Genomic DNA, 14,356 nt, shown 5'->3' on the forward strand with positions numbered 1-14,356 from the left:
GTGAATGAACTGAAAAATAAAACTGATGATTCCGAAACTCTAAGCGACAGTGAAGCAGTCCTAAAGGAAATGTTAACTTTTGATTTTATTGTTGCATTACACGTGTGGTATGAGGTTTTGCTACGTGTAAATAATATAAGTAAACTATAGCAATCGGTTCAAGTCAACTTGCATGTCCCTATTGATACTTTACGTTCATTTTGTAGCTAGATTCAAGAATTCCGAAATACAGGATTTGAAAAAAGCGTAACAGAAGCTAGATTATTTGTTATTTTACTTATGAAATTCAGTCTCAATTTAAGGAAAAAAGAATAGCCAGGAAAAAACGAATGCTTAGTTACGAACATACTGATAAATCAGTTGAATCTCCTGAAATGCAGTTCAGAGTTATTTATTTTAACACAGTGGTATAATATGCTATAAAAGTCAATACCGAATGTCGATTTACAGCGCTCAATGAATATTTTGAGCAATTTGGTTTTATTTATGATATCAATTATTTGAAATCTATACCAATACTTCGGAAAGGCGAAAACAGTGATATACAGCCTTTCGAACTATATGAAGAACTTCAGCTTTTAAAAACTAATTCACTAGACGCTATCAACGACGCGAAACAACTCATCCAACACATTTTAGAAAATAATTTAGAAGAAATATATCAAAATGTTGATATTACAATTAGAATTAGCTTACAGTTCCGGTCAGCACAGCCTGCGCTGAGAGAAGCTTCTCAAAGTTGAAATTGCTAAAAACCTATTTGAGAAGCACAATGAAATAGCGGCTAAAAGCCGAAAAGTTCGACTATTTTAATTTTTATGTGTAATTATTTTTTGTCATCATTTTATTAACAATAAAACTCGTTAAACTCATAAATTATTTTATAATTTGGCTCACTTAATTTCACGGTTTTTTTCACTGCGAAGTAAAGAGGCCTCGCGAAGTTGATGTCGCCGACGTACACATTTGGCCTAGCGCCGCAACTGGCGGTATTTATTCCATTGATAAGCTAGATGAATCCAATTACATGGAGCAATACAAATGGAAAGCTTATTGATTCATCTCTCTTAAATCGTCCTCGCGTGAAGAAATAAAAATGAGAGCTAAGTGGCATAAGAAGTGTATGCGAAAGTTGCAGTGTAAACGAAGAAAGCTGCGTGCGAAGTCCAAGTAAACCCGTTAATGACGCTGAAGAATGTTTTTGTACAAGCTTCAACCCGGCATCATAATAAAGGTTTTCAAGTAAAGATTTCGCTTCCGAAATGTGAAATGCTTGAAATAAAGAGAAATCTTTGATTTTCTCCTGAAAGTGAAATATAAGCAATTTTCCGTAGTAATAAAAATACTTAATGCTTATAATACTTAATGCTAAAGTACAGCTGCACGAATTTGATCCATCTGGTATGCATCATAACGGGCATGGCTAGATATCAACGGCAAATATTATTATGGAGAGCGCATGTTATAATGTTCTGCTCATTAATAAGAACATATTCTATAAAAAGAACAAAGTGGGTTACCTCGTGTGGACAAATCCTTGTTTAGCCGCCACATGTGAGAAAGTATAAAGAGCATTTTATACCTACCGCCTGGTTAAGTAATAGAAGGGCAAGGAGAGGACTTGATAGGAGATAACAGGAGAACATTGGTACGGTAATCGCGGCATGGTGAACTTCCCTATTAGTTCGTGGAGAGTTAGCTCCTACGAAAGGGGGTAAAACGTAAAACCATTTAAGCCTCTTCCCCGAGGCAAGGAGACCAACTTGATGAGAAATATAAGTTGCTATTTAGTTAATTTGTTCAATCTACATTGAAATATACCGTTTTTATTTGGTGGCCTTACCACCAATTATCTACAGACAGACTTAAACGAGTACAAAAGTATGCTCTCTCTTCCCTGAATTTCTCTGACCTGCCCCACCATACAAATCCCGCCTACTTCTAATTAATCTTAAACAATAAGAGATTAGATCAATTAGGAAATGTTCCTGTGAATGTGAGTGTTCCTTTAGAAACGATAGAATTTCTCGCTCCCTACCAGGTCTTTAGGCAATAAATATCCATTATATTTGAATAGGTTCAGAACCAATTATACCTGCAATGTTCCTACTGCTCGCACTCTCGAATTCTACCGTATTAGGTTTTACATTATCGAAACCATATTTTTCTGCTCAATTAAATTGTAATTTATATTTGGAAAACGATATTTGTGTACTATGTAGTCAGTAACCGGCGACCGCTGTAACAGAATGGGTTGGTGCGTGACTACCATTTAGAATTCAGAGAAAACGTAGGGGAAAACACCAAAATGAAGAAAAAATAAAACTATCTGCCATTTGGAGTCGGCTTCAAACTGTAGGTCCCTCCATTTGTGGAACAACATCATCATCATCTCTCAAAAACATCTCTTCCATTAACCGTTGTCATCGCCGCTAGTAATTTCACTATCAAAAGAAAAACAAAGGCCTTTACGCATTGCATTCTACGCTCACACTATCAATTACTTAGCTGTTGAAAAATTAAACGTTCCTGATCATTATGTCATTCGCCATTTTCCCGCTCGCTATCTGTAGCTCGATTAACTTAACGAAAAATTTGCATGCAAAAGCAACAACATAGTTATCGAGCATGATTCGCCGTTAGCGAGTATGGTCATACCTCATTAGATTAGTATAACTCACTGCCTTACAAACACATGTAATTTAAGGTAGCTTTATTCCCGCGTACCCAATATGTATACAAATGTTCTTTTATACCAGTTGCTTATCTATTCGCCACTTGCTAACTCTTGGCGAAAAGAAGAGGTCTTAGTGGCTCAATACTAAAATCATATATTTAATCACGGCCAAGTGAAATTTTTTAATATTAATAGGACCTAGTTTTTCCCCATTTCTACTAATTTGAACATGCATGTTACCGACGAACGTAGTCTGCCCATTAAAAATAAATAAATAATTGGCACGTAAACTTCTGTTAGGTGTTTGGCCGAGTTTGTCCTCCTATTTGTGCTTCTTGATGTTGTTTCACAAATGGAAGAACTTACAGTTTTTTTATGAATCTTTTTCATGGCAGAAATTCTCTCGAGGGTTTGCCATTGCCTGTCGCTCCGGTCGTCCCGTTATCAAAAACTTTTTTCTATCATTTTCCTGTTTCATGTACGGAGATTCGAACCTAGGTGATCCCAAATGGTAGTCATGCACCAACCACGGCCGACGCTCTTTGATAAATTCAAACTATATTTCTTTCATATAATTCTACCTACGTTCACATATGCAGTAATTAGCAATAAATCCACAAAATTAATCTACCCGTTCACATATGGCAGATTACCTACAAAATTGAAAATCCTGTCAATACAATTGACTGTCAATACTGTTGTGAAAGGTTTTTCTACATAGAAATTATTTTGGTGGAATATTTCGGAGCTTTTGGTTTGTTTAAGTATTATTAACGATATGAAGAAACTACAAGGAGAAGGAATAGCTAATTTAATTGCGCAATTGGCTGGTAATAATAAACAGTTGGATACGCATTCGAAATTCGATATTACATTTTATAGTAAGTAATAAGAGGACTCACGTTTATGGACATACGCTTTTTTCTGTTAAATGAATGTACGGTTAATAATACCTAACAAACATTTTATTAGAATTAAGTCTACAAACCTATTTTCTATGGCATCTAGTTTATTTACTTTTTACTTTAACGTTTTTCTTTACACTCGTAGAAATAATGATCTATTACACAAAAGACACAATATGGTTATTATCTAGGATTATTTTATAATCTCAGATTTTGGAGAGAAATTTTTAATTACGGATTGGGAGTAAAGCACGAAAAAGTAGATCTACTTATATCTAGATCTACTTATATGTGAACGTATTAAAAGTCTATCTAAAAAAACAACATTACATAAATAAACTAAGCTTATCGTTTATTTTTCCATATTCATTTTATTGAAACTAGACTAGAGGTACAGAATTACTTAAATATAATATTTAAACATAAAAGTTTTGATAAAAAACTTATATACTTAAAGACTAAAGTTCTGCTTATAATGTCTAAGTGTATGAACCTAATTTAAAAATGATTACACATGTCTGTGATCAATACATCCGCCTTTTGAATTATAGTACTTCGTTTTTGTTTTTATAAATTATCATTAAGAATAAAAATGAAATGTTTATTTGTGTTTATATTAATATATTTGTTACATAAGTTCAATAATTGCTATACATAAATACAAAAAGTTTTATTTATTAATAATGGAGTCAATATATATCGACAGGTCATTCCCTCGACCTATTTACATCAACTTATATACTTAAAGATTAAAGTGTTGTTCATAATGTCTGAGTGTAGTGCCATTAAGAATTATTACACCCATCTTTTATTTATTTTACAGTATTTTGCTTTTTTATAAATTATAGTTAAGAAATAGTATGGAAATTGAACATTAAATTATTTTTCATTTTGCATTAGTTTAATAATGAAAATTGAAATTTAAATTACAATTCAATTTCGGACGTTACTTTTGAACGGACGTGATTTTAACAGCTCTCGAGTATAGCCTATCAAAGTGATAAAACCAAACTCAAAAGTTTCCAAATTGCGATATAGACACTTACACGCTGAATATACATAAGCTTATTCGGCATTCTACATACTTAAGTGAAAGTGCAAAACAAAAAATAATTTTAATAACAAACAAAAACAGAAACAACTTGAGATGCCTGTGGGGCATTCTCCACCGCAAGAGCGACAAAATTCGTCAAAACTTGCGCCAAAAACAAACTTCAGCGAACCTCGCGATTACGCTGCGAACATATGTGTCCATATAAAACCACTTTTAACAACAACACCAAATGTACTGTCACCAAGCGAACCAACTTCATGGAGTGAAAAAAAACCCCCAACAAGCACGACCGACCAAACAAACTACAAATACTCAACAACAAATACGCCTATAACCACTCTCGGTCATTCTACTTAGCCACAACAACTACATCAGTGGTATTCACATCAGCGCCGATAATGACAACAAAGAGAAACACCCTGCAAACAGTAAACACAGCTATCCCAGCAATCCAACAACAGCAAACAGAAACAAGGAAGGAAATTACGCAAGTAAAGCAGTCCAACAAACAAAACAACGAATGTGAAAGCTCCAACAAAAACACGGCAGTCCAAACTACACAAAAACGGTACCGCAACTCCCCAAGTAAGCAAAATGATTATATACATAGCACAAAAAAACATAAAAGCAAAGACACAACAACAAACCAAAGAAAGCTAACGTCATATTGGCTCAGCCAGCAAACATCGTCAAACATGTTCGAATTGCTTTCAGACGACGAACCAGACAATGACAGAACCGATAACAGTGGAACAAAAAGACCAACCGCTGCAGAAAACTTAAACCCAATAATTAAAAAACACAAGCCCCCACCGATTTACATACAAAACGTAGAACGCATTGATAAATTAATGCAGGCACTGAGTACCATTCGTGATTGCAAATATGAACTTAAGGCTTTGAAAAACAATGAAGTTAAACTACAGCCACTCGAATCACACAATTATACTGCAATCATTAATTTATTAAAGGAGAAGAAAACCCAGTATTATACTTTTAAACTAAAGGAAGAAAGAGGATTCAAAGTATTCCTAAGGGGAATGCATTATTCGGCTGATAAAGATGAAATTAAGCAGGAACTACTAGAATTAGGCCATGAAATAATTAATATTCAAAATATTTTGCAAAAAGGTACAAAGAAACCTCTGCCATTGTTCTCATTGGAGATGAAGCAAGGTGCAAACAATAAAGATATTTGTTCAATAAATAATCTATTACACTGCAAAATAAGTTTTGAACCGCCTCATCAAAAGAAAACAATTCCACAATGCACAAATTGTCAAAAATACGGACACTCTAAAAACTTTTGCACAAAAACCCCAGTTTATGTAAAATGCGCGGGTAATCACAAAACTATAGAGTGTGTTGTAAAAAATAGCAGCAACATAAAATGCGCCCATTGCAGAGGCAAACACACAGCGAGCTACAGAGGATGCACGGTGTACAAAGCACTCAAAATAAAACAATATCCAGAGCAACGTAACAAAGAATTGAATATTGATAAACAGCAAAACGCTTTAAATCGACAAGTAGATTCACAATATGTCAAACCGACAATGCCATATGCCCAAGTTATTTCTAACAACCCACAATCGGGTGTGACAAGTTCTGAAACAAATTCTGAAGCAACTTCAAATGACGACATCAAAGAGTTAAAAGAAATGATGAAGCAGGTCTTCGCACAAATGTCAAACATCTATATATATAAAAAGAAGTTACATTTCCTTGGTAATCTTATAACTCAAGAACCGCCGAACCGATTAACACAAAAATTTCAGAGTTCCTTTTTGTCTTTGAGGAGGTGGTTCGTGTGAAGTTTGATTGAAATCGGTGCAGCCGTTCCTGACATTTTATGTGAGTAATGGTTTCCTCTCATACGAAATGCCTGTAATATACTGTTTCTTGAAATAATTTTCAATATTTTGCTTTTACATTCAATTAGTAATATACTGTTTTTTGAAAAAATTTTGAATGTTTTGCTGTTACATTCAAATACTAATATATTGTACTAAAAGAATACCACGTGCAAGAAAATCGGTGCAGCCGTTCCTGACATTTTATGTGAGTAATGGTTTCCTCTCATCCGAAATGCCTGTAATATACTGTTTTTTGAAATAATAATAGCAAACGACGTTAATTTGTTGTGAATTTGTTAGCACATGCCAATGCTATGGACGTACCGCAAAAGTGAATTGTTTGTTTTGTGTTTGTAAACGCCAAAGTGTACGCCGTATCGACGTGCAGCAGAAAACCGCTTAACCTCAAGACCAACAACAACAGTGTAGTCTACGATCAATTTGATTGAAATCGGTGCAGCCGTTCCTGACATTTTATGTGAGTAATGGTTTCCTCTCATATGAAATGCCTGTAATATCCTGTTTTTTGAAATAATTTTCAATATTTCGCTATTACATTTAATTAGTAATATATTGTACTGAAAGAATGCCACGTGCAAGACGAGCAAACATTCTATATACATAAAAATAAGTTACATTCCCTTGGTAATATTATAACTCAAGAACCGCCGAACCGATTAACACAAGAATTTTAGAGTTCTTTTCTATCTTTGGAGGTGGTTTGTGTGAAGCTTGATTGAAATCGGTGCAGCCGTTCCTGACATTTTATGTGAGTAATGGTTTCCTCTCATACGAAATGCCTGTAATATCCTGTTTCTTGAAATAATTTTCAATATTTCGCTATTACATTTAATTAGTAATATATTGTACTGAAAGAATGCCACGTACAAGACGAGCAAACATTGGCAGACGCTCACTTCAATCAAATGCTACAGCATTAAATCGAAGATCACAAAGTGAAGAAGATCGTGGTCGACGAAATGAAGTGGAAACACAACGACACAAACGGAGAAATCAGTCGGTTAATAGTGAAGCACCAAGAAACCGTCGTGGGCGTACGTCCGTTTTTGATATACATCAAATGGAACGTGCGGCTTTCAATTACGATGCCACCATTGATTACAGCATGCATGCATACATTGGCCAAATGAATGTAGAATGTATACATTGCAAAGCAATTAAATTCAGAAACGAAACGCCTGGTATGTGCTGTGCTGGTGGGAAAGTCAAATTGCCGGTGCTTGAACTTCCGCCAGAACCTTTGCATTCATTGGTTTTTGGCAATTCACCAACGTCGAAGCATTTCCTCTTAAACATTAAAAAATACAATTCATGCTTTCAAATGACATCTTTTGGAGCTACAAATATTATAAGAGATGGATTTATGCCGACGTTTAAGGTTATTACTTCGTTTGATGTGTTCGATGTTTTTAAATATTCAGATCCGTTATCTACATATTTTTCTCGAACTTTACAGATTCAAGGTCAAATATACCATAGAGCTGGCTCTTTACTACCATTCCCAGATGGTGACCATCAATTTTTGCAAATATATTTTATTGGTGATGAGAATCGTGAATTAGATCAGCGCTGTGCAATTTCGACGAATACGAAAAGATCAATCGTGAATGAATTGCAAACAATGTTCCGTCAACACAATGAATTGGTGAAATTGTTCAAAGTGGCACTCGATCTGATGCCCACCGATGGCCACAAAATCATAATAAAAGCCGATAAAACACCAATTGGGGAGCACGCCAGACGATTTAATGTACCAACGATTGATGAAGTAGCCATTGTTGTGGTTGGTGAACAGTTTCGGCCACGAGATATTGTTTTGTATCGTAGAAATGAGCAATTACAACGTATTTCAGAACTCCATCGCTGTTATGATGCATTGCAATACCCCATTTTGTTTTGGAGAGGGGACGATGGCTATCATATCAACATACCAATGATAAATCCAACAACTGGTACATACACATTTTATTTTTGTTTAAATATGATTTTTAAATAATTTTCATACGCTAATTAATTTTTGCATTACAGGTCAAAAATCAACGAAAGCCGTCAGTGCGATGAATTTTTATTCGTATCGATTGATGATTCGCCCTCAAGAAAACAATTTTATTTTGCGATGCAATCAACTTTCGCATCAATATATCGTCGATATGTACGCAAAAATTGAAAGTGAGAGATTCAATTTCATCCGTCACAATCAAGCCCGATTGAGATCAGAGGAATACATACATTTGCGTGACGCAATAATCAATGATACAAATGTGAATGATATCGGCCGTTTAACAATTTTACCATCATCATATGTTGGTAGCCCACGTCATATGCATGAATATACGCAAGATGCGATGACATATGTACGAAATTATGGGCGACCGGATCTATTCATCACATTTACATGCAATCCGAAGTGGGTCGATGTGTCTGATTGTTTATTTGATGGTCAGGTGCCAAAAGATCGGCATGACATAACGGCCCGTGTATTTCAACAAAAATTGAAAAAATTAATGGATCTGATTGTCAAACTCCGTGTATTTGGAGAAGTGCGGTGCTTTATGTATACCATAGAGTGGCAAAAAAGGGGCTTACCTCACGCACATATCTTGATTTGGTTGGTACACAAAATAACACCTGATATGATTGATACTGTCATATCGGCCGAAATTCCAGATCAAACCATCGACCCAGGATTATTCGAAGTTGTCACGAAAAATTTGATTCACGGTCCCTGTGGTGATATTAATCGAAATTCTCCCTGTATGATTGATGGCAAATGTTCGAAACGTTTTCCAAAACAAATGATTGCTGAAACAATTACAGGAGATGATGGATATCCACAGTATCGTCGACGATCAACTGAAGACAACGGTAAATCAACTGTAATTAAACTTCAAAATCAAGACGTTGAAATCGATAACCGGTGGATAGTTCCGTACTCACCGATACTGTCAAAAATGTTCAACGCTCACATAAATGTAGAATATTGCAATTCTGTAAAATCAATCAAATATATTTGCAAGTATGTGAATAAGGGCAGCGATATGGCTGTTTTTGGAGTGGCTCCTGAAAATAGTCATGATGAAATTTTACAGTATCAAATGGGGCGCTATATTAGTACGAATGAAGCTGTATGGCGTATTTTATCGTTTCCAATTCATGACAGACATCCGGTTGTTGTACATTTGGCAGTTCATCTTGAAAACGGCCAACGTGTTTACTTCACTGCTGCAAATGCCGCACAAAGAGCAGTAGAACCACGAGCAACTACACTGACAGCTTTTTTCAAGTTATGCGAAACGGATGAATTTGCAAGGACTTTGCTATATTCGGAAGTGCCACACTATTTCACATGGAATGCATCAACAAAAAAATTTCAACGTCGCAAACAAGGCACATCTGTTGATGGTTATCCAGGAATTTTTCGAACAGATGCTTTGGGACGCATTTATACAGTTAGTCCAGTTAATATTGAATGTTTTTACTTGCGACTTTTGTTGGTGAACGTACATGGACCGCAATCATTCCAACATTTACGAACTATCAATGGTCAAATGTGCGCCACATACCGTGAAGCATGTCACCAATTGCATTTGCTGGAAGATGATACGCATTGGGATTCTACGCTTCGTGATGCATCAATTTCATCTCCACCAAATCAAATTCGTATGTTATTTGCGATCATAATATCAACATGTTTTCCATCAAATCCACTGGAATTGTGGAATAAATACAAAGATTTCATGGCTGAAGACATTTTGATTCGACTTCAACATCGTTCAAATGATCCTGCATTGCTGCTGACATTGGAAATGTATAATGAAGCCTTGATAATGATCGAAGATTTGTGCCTTACTATTGCAAATAAAACATTAGGGCAATTAGGATTGACTCAACCAAATCGTCCAATGCATGATTTATTTGAACGAGAATTGCAACGCGAACAGCAATTCGATCGTGATGAATTGCGTGCGTTCGTACAAACGTATACTCCACAATTAAATGATCAACAAAAAGATGCATATGACAAAGTGATGCAAGCTGTCAATGACAACACTGGTGGATTGTATTTTTTGGATGCACCTGGCGGCACTGGAAAAACATTTTTGATATCATTGATATTGGCAACGGTTCGGTCGGAACGAAAAATCGCATTGGCACTTGCTTCTTCCGGTATTGCAGCTACATTACTTGATGGCGGCCACACAGCACATTCCGCCTTGAAATTGCCGTTAAACATGCAAGCAATTGAAACACCAACATGCAATATTTCAAGGAGTTCTGGAATGGCTAAAGTCTTGCAACAAACATCGATTATTTTATGGGACGAATGTCCAATGGCCCATAAAAAATCTTTGGAAGCCTTAAGTCGAACATTGCAAGATTTGAGACAGAGTCAACAGCTGTTTGGCGGTGCATTAATATTGTTATCTGGTGATTTTCGTCAAACGTTGCCTGTTATTCCGAGATCAACACCAGCTGATGAAATTAATGCATGTTTGAAAAGTTCATTTTTGTGGGCACACGTACAAAGGCTTTCGTTGACGACCAACATGCGTGTGCGTCTTCAAAATGATTCATCAGCACGTGAGTTTTCAAAGCAATTGCTGAAGATTGGCGATGGAAAAATTGCAAGTGATCAAAATGGGTTTATCATGTTACCGAATAATTTTTGCATAATTGTATCATCAAAACAAGAACTCATTGATCGCGTTTTCCCAAATATTGTTCAAAATTATAATAACCATGATTGGTTACGAGAACGTGCAATTTTAGCACCAAAAAATATCAATGTCAACGAAATCAATTTCCACATACAGGAAAAATTGCCAGGAGATTCGGTAACATATAAATCCATTGATACTGCTATGAATAATGAAGACGCAGTCAATTATCCGGTCGAATTTTTAAATTCTTTGGAACCACCAGGCATGCCACCGCATAATTTGAATTTGAAAGTTGGTTCATCGATTATACTTCTCCGAAATCTTAATGCACCGAAACTTTGTAATGGGACGAGCCTTTCAGTGAAGAAATTGATGCCAAATTTAATTCAAGCAACAATTCTCACTGGCAAAGCAAAAGGTGAAATTGTACCAATACCACGCATCCCATTAATACCAACGGACATGCCATTCGAATTTAAACGTCTTCAATTTCCTGTTCGGCTATCTTTTGCTATGACCGTAAACAAAGCCCAAGGGCAAACGCTCCAGGTGTGTGGAGTTAATTTAGAGGAAACTTGCTTTTCCCACGGCCAACTATACGTTGCATGTTCGAGAGTTGGAGCGCCAAAAAATTTGTTTATTTATGCACCACAAAATAAAACAAAAAATGTTGTGTATACAATTGTATTAAATTAAACGTTGCTTTTCTTTATCAGAAATAAAAATAAAAATTATTTCATTTTATTTTGTACGTTATTGTGTTCACAAATCAAATCTTTTTAGCAATCAATTTTTTATCGAATTGCAAGTCATTTTGGACGAAAATATAATAAAAAATTGGATGCTCCAGAAGGAACTGGAAAAACATTTTTAACTTTATTTATTTTAGCATAATTTATTTAGCGTAAAAAATTGAAATGGATATTAAAGAATCAAAGTTTAATTACAAGTTTTTATCGGCTCTTTCACCTTACCTGTATATAGGTGACCACCACAATCAAATTTTAAAAAAGTACAGAAAAGGCTATTGTGACTAATTCAACTGTTTAAACATTTTACAAGTTCTATAAAGAAAACTTAATATGAAAAATTTTTTGCGATATAAAAAACAAAACATTTTATGTATGGTGGTGCGAAGCCCACTGGGTGATGCTAGTAATGAATATTATAACACTGCTCGCAGAGAACGTTAATGTATAGAGAAGTCTCAATGACTGAAAAGGCAGCACTTTTCAGGGGTACTCGTTTTGCGCGCGAGGTACACCACAGCCACATTTTTCACCAAAAGTTAACAGTAAGGGGCTGAATTATGTAAATTTAGCAGCAGTCGATAAGAATTTGTTGGTGATTAGAAGCAAAGAATGTTAGGTAGCATTTTGATATGACCTATATATTTGAATTTTCCAAAACATCCAAAATTACATACATATGTTATGTCTGTCTGTCTGACGTCTGTAAAACTTTGTTGAATTCCCTTCAACTGAATCAAAATCCTCTATAGAAAACGCTTCATTACCAGGCGCACAGGAAGATGGCATAAGCAAATGTAAATTTGTTTTTTTTTACGAGGAGGAAGCATCGAAAGCCTAACCCCGTCAGTGTGGGACTTTAACCCGAACTAAACCTCCTACCGTCAAAGTACCGATCCCCCCGGTACAACCGTTAAGTATTCGTCGGGAGGCGGTTTGAACACTAAGCTCAATGTCCGTTATTGTCCTGATGCAATACGTCGAAAGTAGCATCTGCTTGTTACCAACCCACTGTTTAGGTCATCTGCTGAGAGAGCCACCCCTGTCATAACAGTACTCCCCCACCCACCATGTCTCTGTCCATCCCACAGAAACGTAAGTTTCTATGTCTGGTATCGTCAGTTTACCTGCATCCAAATAAATTTATCTAGCAAGTGGGCCTACAGCACCACCATACGTTACTAAATCTACTACTACAGGAAAAGTTACTACATCTGCTACTACAGGAAAAGGTACTACATCTACTACTATGGAATTTCAGCTATTGCTATGCTTTCGCTTTTTCGCCTTCTCTCCATTTGTCTCAGATCATTGAGTACGAACGCTGACAAATTTTTGATACCATCCCAAACTTCTTTTGATTGTAGCATATGTGGAACAACATTGTCCGGTGTTATTCTTTCTGCTACTTGGTTCTCCAACAACTCTCTTCCTTTATTATATCTTTGGCAGTGAAAGAAAATATGCTCCGCATTTTCATTAGCCTCGGCACAAAATGAGCATATAACTCCATCATCATGGCCATATTTATGGAGGTACTCTCTAAAACAACCATGTCCTGTCAGGAGTTGCGTCATATAAAAGTCGACACTACCGTGCTTTCTATCAACCCATGACTGCACATCATTAATGAGTCGGTGTATCCATCTCCCTTTGGTTGTTATATCCCAGCGTCTTTGCCATTTAGATAGACTCTCGTGTCTGATTTCTTTGCGCTCCTCAGCTATTAACGGCCTGCCAAGGCTTCGGCTCTTGTCATATATTTTCTTACTTTCCAGAGCCATTATATCTGGGGGCATTATGCCAGAGATTACCCCAATAGCTTCATGGGATACTGTGCGAAAAGCGCTTGCGACTCTAATAGCGCTCAGTCGAAAAAGAGATTTCGTACTCTTGCCGTATGTTTCGTATTTTAGCGCTTGTCCCCATACCGGTGCAGCATACATTACAATGGATTGGGTAACTTTTGCCAGTAGTAGCCTTCTGTTTTGGCTTGGCCGTCTATGTTAGCCATTATTCGAGATAGCGCCGTGTTTACCCGTGCTGCTTTCTCACAAGCTTTTTCAATGTGCACTTTAAAGTTTAAGCGTGCATCAATCATGACTCCCAGGTATTTCAGGTACGGTTGGGTGTTGATGTTATGCCCGTCTATGCTTAGTGTAATGTTCTCAATTTTTTTCCTGCTTGTAATCAATACTGCTTCAGTTTTTTGTCCCGCAAGCTGTAGGTTTGTCGATGTGAGCCAGTTTTTTAGTTTGAGAACAGTCGCACTACATATAGTCTTTATTTGTTGAAGCTCTTTTGCAACTATTGCCAACGCAATGTCGTCCGCGTATCCGATTAATCGGGCTGCTTTTGGTATAGGGATGCGGAGGATTCCATCGTAGAGCACATTCCACAACAGAGGGCCCAACACAGAGCCTTGCGGTACTC

General features: G+C 36.3%; 2 protein-coding genes across 2 annotated transcripts; both read left to right on the forward strand.

The window, feature by feature from the left end:
- Window positions 1–7,573: 7,573 nt before the first annotated feature.
- Window positions 7,574–8,056, forward strand: LOC128870553 (uncharacterized; the record flags this gene model as incomplete). Its single annotated transcript, XM_054113206.1, has 2 exons — window positions 7,574–7,891; window positions 7,970–8,056. Coding segments are annotated over exons 1-2 (405 nt in total), but the record flags the coding sequence as incomplete, so codon positions are not given.
- A 1,552-nt stretch (window positions 8,057–9,608) lies between these two features.
- On the forward strand, window positions 9,609–11,896 carry LOC128870589 (uncharacterized). Its single transcript, XM_054113240.1, has 2 exons — window positions 9,609–11,723; window positions 11,891–11,896. Exons 1-2 carry the CDS (start codon window positions 9,609–9,611, stop codon window positions 11,894–11,896), a joined length of 2,121 nt encoding a protein of 706 aa, XP_053969215.1.
- Window positions 11,897–14,356: the final 2,460 nt, after the last annotated feature.

This window comes from Anastrepha ludens, chromosome Y, assembly GCF_028408465.1.
Source record: "Anastrepha ludens isolate Willacy chromosome Y, idAnaLude1.1, whole genome shotgun sequence".
In the NCBI taxonomy this organism is placed as follows: Eukaryota; Metazoa; Arthropoda; class Insecta; order Diptera; family Tephritidae; genus Anastrepha; species Anastrepha ludens.